The sequence below is a fragment of the Salmo trutta genome, chromosome 24, assembly GCF_901001165.1.
Source record: "Salmo trutta chromosome 24, fSalTru1.1, whole genome shotgun sequence".
NCBI classification, from domain to species: domain Eukaryota; kingdom Metazoa; phylum Chordata; class Actinopteri; order Salmoniformes; family Salmonidae; genus Salmo; species Salmo trutta.
Genome location: NC_042980.1, coordinates 33,668,279 through 33,682,434, shown reverse-complemented (window position 1 = coordinate 33,682,434; position 14,156 = coordinate 33,668,279). Strand labels below are relative to the sequence as shown.

General features: G+C 40.2%; 1 protein-coding gene and 1 long non-coding RNA gene across 7 annotated transcripts in view; both read left to right on the top strand.

Moving 5' to 3' along the window:
- Positions 1–2,876: 2,876 nt before the first annotated feature.
- On the top strand, positions 2,877–3,839 carry LOC115161177 (uncharacterized). Its single transcript, XR_003869200.1, has 2 exons — positions 2,877–3,469; positions 3,701–3,839. It is a non-coding gene; the product is annotated as an uncharacterized LOC115161177 (long non-coding RNA).
- Positions 3,840–5,038: 1,199 nt separating this feature from the next.
- The window catches only part of LOC115161157 (nectin-3-like), a 47,260-nt gene continuing 38,142 nt past the window's right edge, over positions 5,039–14,156 (top strand). For 5 of the 6 annotated variants that reach the window (XR_003869190.1, XR_003869191.1, XM_029711930.1 and 2 more), the window contains exons 1-3: positions 5,041–5,560; positions 5,861–5,933; positions 9,406–9,753. Coding sequence is in view for 3 of the 6 variants with exons in the window: in XM_029711930.1 (XP_029567790.1) it covers positions 5,879–5,933; positions 9,406–9,753 (403 nt within the window). In the remaining 3 variants the exon portion in view is untranslated. Of the gene's footprint in view, positions 5,561–5,860; positions 5,934–9,405; positions 9,754–14,156 lie in introns of all 6 variants that reach the window. The other variant, XR_003869192.1, reaches the window with a different exon arrangement.

Sequence of the window (14,156 nt, the reverse complement as noted above, 5' to 3'; positions counted from 1 at the left end):
GAGTCGCTTCTGAGGAGAAATTTTATTCGGCTGTTTAGGCTCAATGCATACTCCCGGTCGGAATATTATCACTTCTCTACGACATAAATGGCATAAAAATTGGTTTTAAACAGCGGTTGACATGCTTCGAAGTACGGTAATGGAATATTTAGACATTTTTGACACGCCAATGCGCCATGCGCAAAACCGGGAAGAAGCATTCTAGAACTCACGAACAAAACGTCGCTGTTTGGATATAACGATGGATTATTTGGGACCAAACCAACATTTGTTATTGAAGTAGAAGTCCTGGCAGTGTATTCTGATGAAGAACAAGCAAGGTAAGAACATTTTTCTTATAGGAAATGTGATTTTGGTGGATGCTGACCTGGGTGGGTATCTAAATAGCTAGCCCTGTAATGCCGGGCTATGTACTTAGATTATTGCAAAATGTGCTTCATCCGAAAAGCTATTTTAAAATCGGACATATCGAGTGCATAGAGGAGTAATGTATCTATAATTCTTAAAATAATTGTTATGCTTTTTGTGAACGTTTATCGTGAGTAATTTAGCAAACTGTTAGTAAATTCAACGGAAGTTTGCCGGGGGTTATGCGTTTTCTGAACGTCACATGCTATTGCAAAAAGCTGTTTTTTGATATAAATATGAACTTGATTGAACAGACATGCATGTATTGTATAACACAATGTCCTAGGTGTGTCATCTGATGAAGATCATCAAAGGTTAGTGCTGCATTTAGCTGTGGTTTGGGTTTATGTGACATGATATGCTAGCTTGAAAAATGGCTGTCTGATTTTTTCTGGCTGGGCACTCTGCTGACATAATCTAATGTTTTGCTTTCGTTGTAAAGCCTTTTTGAAATCGGACAGTGGGGTTAGATTAACGAGATTCTTGTCTTTAAATAGCTGTAAAATAGTCATATGTTTGAGAAATTGAAGTAATAGTATTTCTAACGATTCAAAAATCGCGCCACTGGAATATCAGTAGCTGTTACGTAGGTGGGACGAAATCGTCCCACATATCCCAGACAGGTTAAACTTTTAGACTATTGATACCGACAGAATAATAACAAGTCTTTGATATTAATTACTAGTCTGCAGCTAGAAATTCGGTGTCATTGAACGCGAAGATCGTCGAAACATCCATCTATAACGACATTAATGAATGTCGCTTTGAAAAATCCATTCTAACCGAGAGAGAGAGAGAGAGGGAACTCTCCAACAGGACGAACCTTTCCAACAAAGATCACGACGACACACTGAGCGTAAATATATATATTGATTGCAATTGTTTCCGAATGAGTGAGCGTTCATGTGCAAAGGATTAGCATATCAATTGGTAACAAGATTGATTATTTTTAAATGCTATTATTACTTAATCATAAAGTTGATCTGCTAGCTAACACAGAGGACGGATCTGTTTATGGCTATGCAGCTATGTTGGAGGCTCAGACACTGAGACAGCAGTGTAAGTAACTATTATTGTAAGTCTGATTAGGCCAAGGGAGTATTTTAAATGTGTAGCTAGTATATGTAGTATATATTTTTTGATGAATTCTGGTATTTAAACAGCTGGATTGCTAAATGAGTTACCAGTGTCGTGTCTTTGGCTATGCCGGATTAATTGATATGACATGCTATTCTATAAAATCCTTTCTCTGTAATTAATATTACCTGATTAAGCTAATCATGTAAATGTAATTAACTAGAAAGTCGGGGCACCACGAAAGAGTGTTTATAGAGCTGTTATCTTCCGTATAAACTCTTATAGACCTAGTAATATTTTACATCAATAGCAGTCAACAAGAGGTTACATTTTTGTCAAGGGCTTATATAGTGGAGGGAGAGAAGGGTGTGTTTCATAGTTTATAACCAATGTCTCTTCACAGGGGCGGGCCACTGTGAGCAGAGCTCTAACCTTATGAAAACCCAATTCTCTCATTTGGAAGCTAAGATTGCATTTCATCTTTTCACAAATAGTTTCAAATTTAAACATTTAAATTGCACAAAAATTCCATGTGAATCTGATAACTAGAATGTGTAGACTTTCCACGATACAGTTTGTCATCCTATTATTAATAAGAATGTCTCAGGTGACAACCGAACTGACATCATATTCATTAAGTACCAACGCATATTCTCCACTGGTTGGATTACCGAAATATAGTTCCTTTCCCCCCACCGCTTCATGTTCCCAGACTCTCTATGTTTAACAAAGGCTATTCAAGAGTCCTTCAGTAGAGTCAAGGGAGAGAGGGAAGGGAGAAAGGTATTTATGGGGGGGGGGGGTCATAAACCTTACTCACAGGCCAACGTCATGACACCAGTTAGCTTGCTAACGTTCCTTAGCCTCAAACCCCAGCCATAGCTGCAGTGAACGGCGCCGTCTTGTGAAGTTTTTACAGGCCTACTTGAAAAAACATGTAAATTGTTCACTTTTACAGCCACTGAAACATGACATGGCTATGCTTTAAGACTAGCTACATAAAGGTGACTTAATATCGAGGACTACTGACGTCAAACATCTTTTTGTATTTGTAGGCAAAACAACAGCTGTCACGATTCCCACCGACGGTGGCGCCCCCTCCTGCTCGGGTGGCGCTCGGCGGTCGTCGTCACCGGCCTATTAGCTACCACTGATTCCCTTTTTTGGTTTTCCCTTTTTTTGGTTTTGTGCACCTGTGTTTAGTGTGGTTAATTAGCGGGGCTATTTATGTTAGCTGGTCCGCTTCCGTGTTGTGCGGGATTATTTCTAGGTTGACGGTTCATGTTCGTGTCGGCGCTATTTTACGCCGTGTGTACTTTCTCCCCTGTGTTTGGGAATATTTTGTTTCAGTAGTGAGTGTACATTAAATACGCCACTACCCTGTGCTCGCTGCTTCCTGTGCCTCATTCCTTCACCACGACTGCCAATCCGTTACAACAGCTGAAGGTCTAAAACTTCAGGCAGGCTGGCTGGCTAGCTATAATTTCAATACTACATAGCCTTAGCTGTGCTAGCTCACGATTAGCATGAAAACATTTACAAAGCTCACATATTACTCATTTGATCTAGGACAACCCTGTAAAAACGATGCTAATATCTACAACATATCAGCTTTCTAACAGCACATATATTACTTTTGAATACCATTTGAAATATTAATATTTCATCTAAGCCTATGATGTAGAAATGAACAACTTCAGACATAAACCAGGAATGTTAACGTTAGTACTATGGCACTGTTTGAACAGGAATCGCAGTTCCATGGTCTCTATTTTCATAAAACTGTCGTCTTGCAGAATGGAAACCATGCAGAGGAGCCTTGAGTGGGCTAGGGGGAGGCTGATAAATGTTGCTTCAGCAGATGACCGAACTGATCAAGTATCTCAGTTCATTCAGGAGATTCGTACCTCTGGCTAGCATGCACAACAATGTAAGCAGCATTGTAGTGGATGTGGCTGGGCTTACTGTTGAGCAATCAAACCAGGTAATGTGATAGGCCGTAGATTTCTTTCCACTCTTTGTTCTCCTGCTGCCCATTATATTCGTTTTTGGTCAACATTTCTATTTATGTCTTTAAAGTCCAATATTATAAAATGTTACTTGGCCACAATTTATGACAGTTACTATAATTTAAAAGTATTTTTGGAATGAGGGGGGGCGGGCGGTGTCACAATACATTAATAGCCTAAACACAGTGTTGTACAATTTTTTTCAGAGGCAATACAGGCAAGTGTGTGGCCTACAGCCTCCTGTGCCAGAACTGAAAGAAATTGCGGAATATGACTTCAGAGAGAAGTTGGAGAAGGTAAGTGACTTTATACTGTTGATGGATGTTATGTTACTGTTAATTTGCACTAAGTAAAACAAATAAAGTAGGGTTGTAGTTGTTCATGAATACTTTTCCACATGGATTTGGTTTCCTTTTGTTGGCAGTCAATCTTTTTAAGGGTAGTGATAATCAGTTTAGTGTTTTGCTAATTTGTCCCAAAACACTGTTATTTAACTATCTAAGACCCAGTTACCTTGCCGTGTTGTGCATGCCAACCAGGTGAGAATCACCAGAATTAACTGTGATTCTTGGTGAATCAGGTCTTCTCTGCTGCTTTATCAGCCTCCCCTTTGACCACTCCAAGCTCCTCTTCATGGTTCCCTTCTGAATGACACAATTGTGTGAAAATAAAGCGGAAGGAATGGGAACCGTATTCCTTTGAAGCAGTAGTATATAGTACTGTGTATATGCCTAAAGTTGTTATTTTACCCTAATACGCTTAGATGGAATGTAAATATTCCAAAAACAAAGTGAACGTGCACATTAAAGTTTAATCTGTTCGAAAGCTGAAATGTTGTTGATGTTAGCAAAGGTTTCACAAGGTTGTCACTGGCCAAATTTGCTTTATGTGAGCTTTTCAGTGTCTTCATGCTAATCGTGAGCTAGTGCAGCTAACGCTAGCATTGAAATGACAGCCAGTCAGGCTGAAGAAGTTGCCTACCTTCAGCTGTTGTTTTGCTATTACAAGGCTATGGGTTAAAAACGTAACTCGATGTCCTGCTTCAGATTTTATTTTATTTATTTATTTCACCTTTATTTAACCAGGTAGGCAAGTTGAGAACAAGTTCTCAGTACTAGCCGAAAAGTCACATTTAGGTAGCTTTCTTCCTTTAGTCAATAATAAAGCAAAATACAGACAACATAGTCCAAAAATCAACAACTACCAGGATTTTGAGCAGGATGTTTTTGGAGTACCTCCATTGTCTAATATATGTATGCCTGGCCCTGCATTCAAGCAACAATCTTGCTAGAATGTAATTTACCTCGATAGTATTAACATAGTTCAATAGTCACACCCTGATCTGTTTCACCTGTCTTTGTGATTGTCTCCACCCCCTTCCAGGTGTCGCCCATCTTCCCCATTATCCCCTGTGTATTTATTTATACCTGTGTTCTCTGTTTGGCTGTTGCCAGTTCGTTTTGTTTTGTCAAACCTTCTAGCGGTTTTCCCTCTGTTCCTGTCTCTCGATTGTTCCTGTTTTCTAGTTTTCCCGGTGTTGACCATTTCTGCCTGCCCTGACTCTGAGCCTGCCTGCAGTCCTGTACCTTTGCCCCTTTGTTCCATATCCAGTGTGTGCTCTGAACGCTTTGAGCTGAGTGGACTCTGGCAATCCAGATTGAATTTACCAACATACCAATGGTTGTGAGCTCAAGTTTGTGCTAAAAGCATTGTGCTTATTTATACATATTGTACATAGTTAATGAGAGACTAGGTTGGATGAGAGACATGGAAAAATGCAAAGAAAAATAAATATTTAAAGAACAACAACCTGAGGTTCAAGGAGGACCTACGGGTTTGTTCCATAACCAGTAGATGGTGGTACAGGCTTTCAAAGAGGTAACACACAGCCTATAAAAAGCCAGGAGTCTGCTAGTGGGGTGGAGACTAGACTCTCTCATCCATGATCCACCACATGGCTCCTATAGCTGATGTGGCTTTCCTACTGGAGGACATTTTTCTGTCAGCATTACGGCAAGAAACAAATGTCTCGGCTACTTCAGCAGAGGAACTTACAATCATCAAAGGTTAGTGGCCTATTACGTTTACAGATGCATCAGTTCTGTTCCATTATTACTGACCAATGTAGACCCGTTTGTTATTTTGTGAAAAGGTTTGGGCTACATTGCAAAATGTTTATAGTCTTCAACATAGAGTTATGATTGCAGACCATTGATCGAATAAATTGCATCTCATTCAACATCATTTTACATTTGATATAGCTTAGCCTATATAACGGTCTTACGTAAACAATGAATAGGTCCTCATTAAACGCCAATCTCAAAATGCAATATAATTCTATAATTACATTTCCCCTATGACCCTAGAAATGAGAAGAGCAAAGCATGTTACTGAAGCTGTGCTGTGTGATTCTACTCATCATCCAGAGGGATACCGAAAGTAGGTTTCCAATTGATGTCATGTTTTTGTCTCTTTTTTTCTTATTGACACTAGGCTAGCAATAAAAATCCACCAAACACACAATCCCATCATTAAATTGTAGTTATGGTCCTTTTAGGGAACAATAAGACACACACATCAGCTCAGTATGTTACTATGCTTTTAACTCAGTATGTTTACCATGTTTATAACTCAGTATGTTTACTATGTTTTTAACTCAGTGTGTTTGCTATGTTTTTAACTCAGTACGTTTACTATGTTTTTAACTCAGTAGTTTTGAGACATGTTAAACAGGCACAAGTATCTGGGAATGTATTGAATATTTTACTCTTGATTAAGTGTTAGAATAGAGTCAGGGCTTTTGGCTTATTATTCTAATATATTTTTTTATTTCACCTTTATTTAACCAGGTAAGCTAGTTGAGAACAGCTTCTCATTTACAACTGAGACCTGGCCAAGATAAAGTAAAGCAGAGCGACACAAACAGCACAGAGTTACACATGGAATAAAAAAGCTTACAGTCAATAACACAAAACAAAGAAAGTCTATATACAGTGTGCAAATGGCGTGAGGTGGTAAGGCAATAAATAGGCCATAGTAGCAAAGTAATTACAATTTAGCAGATTAACACTGGAGTGATAGATGAGCAGATGATGATGTGCAAGTAGTAAAACTGGTGCGCAAAAGAGCAGAAAAGTAAATAAAAACAATATGGGGTGAGGTAGGTAGATTGGGTGGGCTATTTACAAATGGACTATGTACAGCTGCAGCGATCGGTTAGCTGCTCAGATAGCTGATGTTTACAGTTAGTGAGGAAAATGTAAGTCTCGAGCTTCAGCGATTTTTGATATTCGTTCCAGTCATTGGCAGCAGAGAACTGGAAGGAAAGGCGGCCAAACGAGGTGTTGGCTTTGGGGATGACCTGTGAGATATACCTGCTGGAGCGCATGCTACGGGTGGGAGTTGTTATCGTGACCAATGAGCTGAGATAAGGAGGAGCTTTACCTAGCATAGACTTATAGATGACCTAGAGCCAGTGGGTCTGGCGACAAATTTGTAGCGAGGGCCAGCCGACAAGAGCATACAGGTCGCTGTGGTGGGTGGTTTAACCTGTTGGGGATAGGGGGCAGTATTTGCACGGCCGGATAAAAAACATACCCAATTTAATCTGGTTACTACTCCTGCCCAGTAACTAGAATATGCATATAATTGTTTGATTTGAATAGAAAACACCCTAAAGTTTTTAAAACTGTTTGAATGGTGTCTGTGAGTATAACAGAACTCATTTGGCAGGCCAAAACCTGAAAAGATTCCAAACAGGAAGCGCTCTCTCTGACTATATCTTGGCCTTCTTGATCATCTCTAACCAAAACAGGGGATCTCTGGCATAACGTGACATTTTCTAACGCTCCCATAGGCTCTCAGAAAGCGCCAGAATGATGAATGGTGACTTTGCAGGCCATGGCTGAAAAACAGTAGCGCATTTGGATAGTGGTCGATCTGAGGACAATGAGACTAGAGGCCCGTGCACGAGCCGACACCATGTTTACTTTCTCTCTCTTTGAACGAAAACAACGACTCCCGGTCGGAATATTATCGCTTTTTTACGAGAAAAATCGCATAAAAATTGATTTTAAACAACGTTTGACATGCTTCGAAGTACGGTAATGGTATATTTTGAATTTCTTTGTCACGAAACGCGTCGGGCGCGTCACCCTTCTTTACCCTTCGGATAGTGTCTTGAACGCACGAACAAAACGCCGCTATTTGGATATAACTATGGATTATTTTGAACCAAACCAACATTTGTTATTGAAGTAGAAGTTCTGGGAGTGCATTCTGACGAAGAACAGCAAAGGTAATCCAATTTTTCTTATAGTAAATCTGACTTTGGTGAGGGCTAAACTTGGTGGGTGTCTAAATAGCTAGCACGTGATGGCGAGCTATCTACTCAGAATATTGCAAAATGTGCTTTCACCGATAAGCTATTTTAAAATCGGACATAGCGATTGCATAAAGGAGTTCTGTATCTATAATTCTTAAAATAATTGTTATGTTTTTTGTGAACGTTTATCGTGAGTAATTTAGTACATTCACCGGAAGTGTTCGGTGGGAATGCTAGTCACATGCTAGTCACATGCTAATGTAAAAAGCTGTTTTTTGATATAAATATGGACTTGATTGAACAAAACATGCATGTATTGTATAACATAATGTCCTAGGACTGTCATCTGATGAAGATCATCAAAGGTTAGTGCTGCATTTAGCTGTGGTTTTGGTTTTTGTGACATTATATGCTAACTTGAAAAATGGGTGTCTGATTATTTCTGGCTGCGTACTCTGCTGACATAATCTAATGTTTTGCTTTCGTTGTAAAGCCTTTTTGAAATCGGACAGTGTGGTTAGATTAACGAGAGTCTTGTCTTTAAAATGGTGTAAAATAGTCATATGTTTGAGAAATTGAAGTAATAGCATTTCTAAGGTATTTGAATATCGCGCCACGGGATTACACTGGTCCATAGAGGATAAGGGGCTTTGGTAACAAAATGGATGGCACTGTGATAGACTGCATCCAGTTTGCTGAGTAGAGTATTGGAAGCTATTTTCTAGATGACATCGCCAAAGTCGAGGATCGGTAGGATAGTCAGTTTTACTCAGGTAAGTTTGGCGGCGTGAGTGAAGGAGGCTTTGTTGCGAAATAGAAAGCCGATTCTAGATTTGATTTTGGATTGGAGATGTTTGATATGAGTCTGGAAGGAGAGTTTACAGTCTAGCCAGACACCTAGGTATTTGTAGTTGTCCACGTATTCTAAGTCAGAACCGTCCAGAGTAGTGATGCTAGTCGGGCGGGCGGGTGCGGGCAGCGATGGGTTGAAAAGCATGCATTTGGTTTTACTAGCGTTTAAGAGGAGTTGGAGGTCACGGAAGGAGTGTTTTATGGCATTGAAGCTTGTTTGGAGGTTAGTTAATACAGTGTCCAAAGAAGGGCCAGATGTTTACAGAATGGTGTTGTCCGCGTAGAGGTGGATCAGGGAATCACCCGCAGCAAGAGCGACATCGTTGATATATACAGAGAAAAGAGTCGGCCCGAGAATTGAACCCTGTGGTACCCCCATAGAGGCTGCCAGAGGTCTGGACAACAGGCCCTCCGATTTGGCACACTGAACTCTAATAACATATTCACTAAGTAGTTTCAGCCTAGACTGGACCCAGATCAGTATGTGCTCTGGCCATCTCCTCTGACTATGGCTACCCAAATGTGGTTCGGGTCAAAAATTGAGCAATTGGCACATTTTGTTTTTGCAATAGCCACATTTCAGCATCAATAAGATATCATAGTTCATAAGCACAGCTAAATACTAATAATGGTCTTGTCTATGTGTTTAGGTAATCTCTCTGTTTATTAGAGTTCATAAGCATCTATTCTACAGGTATCTTTTGGACTGTATTTTTGGCTTGTGTTTCTCTTTAGGTACACAGGTGATTGGAGGACGCAGGACTGTGGTACAGGGGGAGGATGTGGACTTATCCTGCAGACTGATAGAGACAACCGAGGATCTCGAACAGATAACGTGGCAGAAAAGTACTTTGGAAGAAACACCGAACCATAATTTTATGCTAATTTATCCCAATGGGGTTACTAAGTTTATTGCACCAAATGGATTGAGTGGTAGAGTCGAGTTTATAGGGAACCCATCAGAAAACCTTGGATCTATTCGAATAACAGCTGTCAGACTGTTGGATGAAGGCAACTTCAAATGTATCTTCAGTGTTTTCCCCAGTGGAGCATACAATACAGAGATACCTCTGACTGTGCTTGGTAAGAACTCTTCCTTTGCTCTTTGCATCACTGTTTCTACTTTTGACAGTGTAGAAAAACTGCATATGATAATCAATACTAGAAAGCTAAAAAGTTGTTAAGTGAAGCAAGACCAGAAACCTCATTTATAGGTTTTTCCTTACCACAGAAAATCCATCTTCTCCACACTTAGAAAAAAGGGTTTCCAGAGGGTTTCCAGAGGGATATGATCGATCTACAGTGGTTTGCAAAAGTTTTCACCCCCCGTGGCATTTTTCCTATTTTTGTTTCCTTACAACCTGGAATTAAAATGGATTTTGGCGGGGTTTGTATCATTTGATTTACACAACATACCTACCACTTTGAAGACCCCCCCCCCCCCCAAAGTCAATACTTTGTGGAGCCACCTTTTGCAACAATTACAGCTGCAAGTTTCTTGTGGTATGTCTCTATAAGCTTGGCACATCTAGCCACTGGGATGCTTGCCCAATCTTGAAGGCAAAACTGCTCCAGCTCCTTCAAGTTGGATGGGTTCCGCTGGTGTACAGCAATCTTGAAGTCATACCACAGATTCTCAATTGGATTGAGGTCTGGGCTTTGACTAGGCCATCCAAGACATTTAAATGTTTCCCCTTAAGCCACTCGAGTGTTGCTTTAGCAGTATGCTTAGGGTAATTGTCCTGCTGGAAGGTGAACCTCTGTCCCAGTCTCAAATCTCTGGAAGACTGAAACAAGAATTTCCCTGTATTTAGTGCTATCCATTATTCCTTCAAATTCTGACCAGTTTCCCAGTCCCTGCCAATGAAAAACATCCCTACAGGCTGATGCTGCCACCACCATGCTTCATTGTGGGGATGGTGTTCTCGGGGTGATGTGAGGTGTTGGGTTTGCGTCAGACATAGCGTTTTCCTTGATGGCCAAAAAGCTACATTTTAGTCTCATCTGACCAGAGTACCTTTTTCCATATGTTTGGGGAGTCTCCCACATGCCTTTTGGCGAACACCAAACATGTTTTTTTCTTTAAGCAATGGATTTTTTCAGGCCACTCTTCTGTAAAGCCCAGCTATGTGGAGTGTACTGCTTTAAGTGGTCCTATGGACAGATACTCCAATCTCCACAAAGCTCCACAGCTCCTTCAGAGTTATCTTTGGTCTCTTTGTTGCCTCTCTGATTAATGCCCTCCTTGCCTGGTCTGTGCATTTTGGTGGGCGGCCCTCTCTTGGCAGGTTTGTTGTGGTACCATATTCTTTCCATTTTTTAATAATGTATTTAATGGTGCTCCGTGGGATGTTCAAAGTTTCTGATATTTTTTATAACCCAACCCTGATCTGTTTTTCTCCACAACTTTGTCCCTGACCTGGTTGGAGAGCTCTTTGGTCTTCATGGTGCTGCTTTCTTGGTGGTGCACCTTGCTTAGTGGTTTTGCAGACTCTTGGGCCTTTCAGAACAGGTGTATATACAGTGGGGCAAAAAAGTATTTAGTCAGCCACCAATTGTGCAAGTTCTCCCACTTAAAAAGATGAGAGAGGCCTGTCATTTTCATCATAGGTACACTTCAACTATGACAGACAAAATTAGAACAAAAAAAATCCAGAAAATCACATTGTAGGATTTTTAATGAATTTATTTTCAAATTATGGTGGAAAATAAGTATTTGGTCAATAACAAAAGTTTATCTCAATACTTTGTTATATACCCTTTGTTGGCAATGACACAGGTCAAACGTTTTCTGTAAGTCTTCACAAGGTTTTCACACACTGTTGCTGGTATTTTGGCCCATTCCTCCATGCAGATCTCCTCTAGAGCAGTGATGTTTTGGGGCTGTCACTGGGCAACACGGACTTTCAACTCCCTCCAAAGATTTTCTATGGGGTTGAGATCTGGAGACTGGCTAGGCCACTCCAGGACCTTGAAATGCTTCTTACGAAGCCACTCCTTCATTGCCCGGGCGGTGTGTTTGGGATCATTGTCATGCTGAAAGACCCAGCCACGTTTCATCTTCAATGCCCTTGCTGATGGAAGGAGGTTTTCACTCAAAATCTCACGATACATGGCCCCATTCATTCTTTCCTTTACACGGATCAGTCGTCCTGGTCCCTTTGCAGAAAAACAGCCCCAACGCATGATGTTTCCACCCCCATGCTTCACAGTAGGTATGGTGTTCTTTGGATGCAACTCAGCATTCTTTGTCCTCCAAACACGACGAGTTGAGTTTTTACCAAAAACTTCTATTTTGGTTTCATCTGACCATATGACATTCTCCCAATCCTCTTCTGGATCATCCAAATGCTCTCTAGCAAACTTCAGACGGGCCTTGACATGTACTGGCTTAAGCAGGAGGACACGTCTGGCACTGCAGGATTTGAGTCCCTGGCGGCATAGTGTGTTACTGATGGTAGGCTTTGTTACTTTGGTCCCAGCTCTATGCAGGTCATTCACTAGGTCCCCCCGTGTGGTTCTGGTGGTTCTTTTTGCTCACCGTTCTTGTGATCATTTTGACCCCACGGGGTGAGATCTTGCGTGGAGCCCCAGATCGAGGGAGATTATCAGTGGTCTTGTATGTCTTCCATTTCCGAATAATTGCTCCCACAGTTGATTTCTTCAAACCAAGCTGCTTACCTATTGCAGATTCAGTCTTCCCAGCCTGGTGCAGGTCTACAATTTTGTTTCTGGTTTCCTTTGACAGCTCTTTGGTCTTGGCCATAGTGGTTTGGAGTGTGACTGTTTGAGGTTGTGGACAGGTGTCTTTTATACTGATAACAAGTTCAAACAGGTGCCATTAATACAGGTAACGAGTGGAGGACAGAGGAGCCTCTTAAAGAAGAAGTTACAGATCTGTGAGAGCCAGAAATCTTGCTTGTTTGTAGGTGACCAAATACTTATTTTCCACCATCATTTGCAAATAAATTCATAAAAAATCCTACAATGTGATTTTCTGGATTTTTTTTCTCATTTTGTCTGTCATAGTTGACGTGTACCTATGATGAAAATTACAGGCCTCTCTCATCTTTTTAAGTGGGAGAACTTGCACAATTGGTGGCTGACTAAATACTTTTTTGCCCCACTGTATACTGAGATCATGTGACAGATCATGTGAAACTTAGATTGCACACAGGTGGGCTTTATTGAACGAATTATGTGACGTCTAAAGGTAATTGGTCGCACCAGATCTTATTTAGGGGCTTCATAGCAAAGGGGGTGAATACATATGCACGCACCACTTTTCCTTTACATTTTTTATTACATTTTTTGAAACAAGTTTTTTTTCATTTCACTTCACCAATTTGGACTATTTTGTGTATGTTCATTACATGAAATCCAAATAAAAATCAATTTAAATTACAGGTTGTAACGCAACATAATAGGAAAAACGCCAAGGGGGATGAATACTTTTGCAAGGGACTGTATAACCTTTTTCATCCTCTTTGGAAGGCAAGAGGGGTTCCACATAGAAAATGTGAATAAATGTTTTATTATAACGTTTTTCTTTCTTAAATATTGCTGAGCATTAGTGTTAATCTAATTTAACCTTTAACATCAGGTTTTAAAATATAATGTTTTAAACTGTACCTACAGTATTCGGGAATATTTGTGCATATGATTTGTGCAATGATTCCCTTAATCATTTTACAAATTCAATACTGACATAATCAATATTTTTGCAATGATTTCTGTATTTCAAATGAGTATTTTCGGTAATTGTATAGAGCAGAGAGTGGGAGAATAGAAGGAAGTATGAGTGAACCATATGTATGGTACACAGAACATTTTACAGTTTTACCTCATGTTTATATTTCAGTGTAACATTTATATTGTTGTTTCAGGAGTTAAATTAAGTTAACACTCAGTGGTGTAAAAGAAAATCAGTGTTGGTGTTAATAGCCAGAATTGAGTGTGATTGTTGCATTTATTCTGTTTGGAGCATGGATGGGCACTTTGATTGGAGTCACAAAAATCTGAACTTATTGTAAGGGGCCACAGTTGCTCGTGAAGAGAAATGTTTTCAGTTTTAGAGTTTGCTGCAATTCTACACATTTGCCATGGAGTGTAGACAAGATTTAGCATTTTTATAACTAGCTGCCCATCCCTGGTGTACAGTAAAACACTCAAAACCACACCCATCATTATCATATTTCCCAGCATGCTCTATTGGTGTAACGGGTTTCATATAGAGGAGACCAAGGCGCAGCATGTTGAGTGATCAGCGTTATATTTTAATGAAAACGAACACTAGACACAATTAACAAAATGACAGAAACAGTTCCGTCAGGTTATACAAACTAAACAGAAAGCAACTACCCACGAAAACCAAGGGAAAAAAGGCTGCCTAAGTATGGCTTCCAATCAGAGACAACGATAGACAGCTGCCTCTGATTGGAAACCATACCCGGCCAAAACATAGAAATACCAACATAGAATGCCCA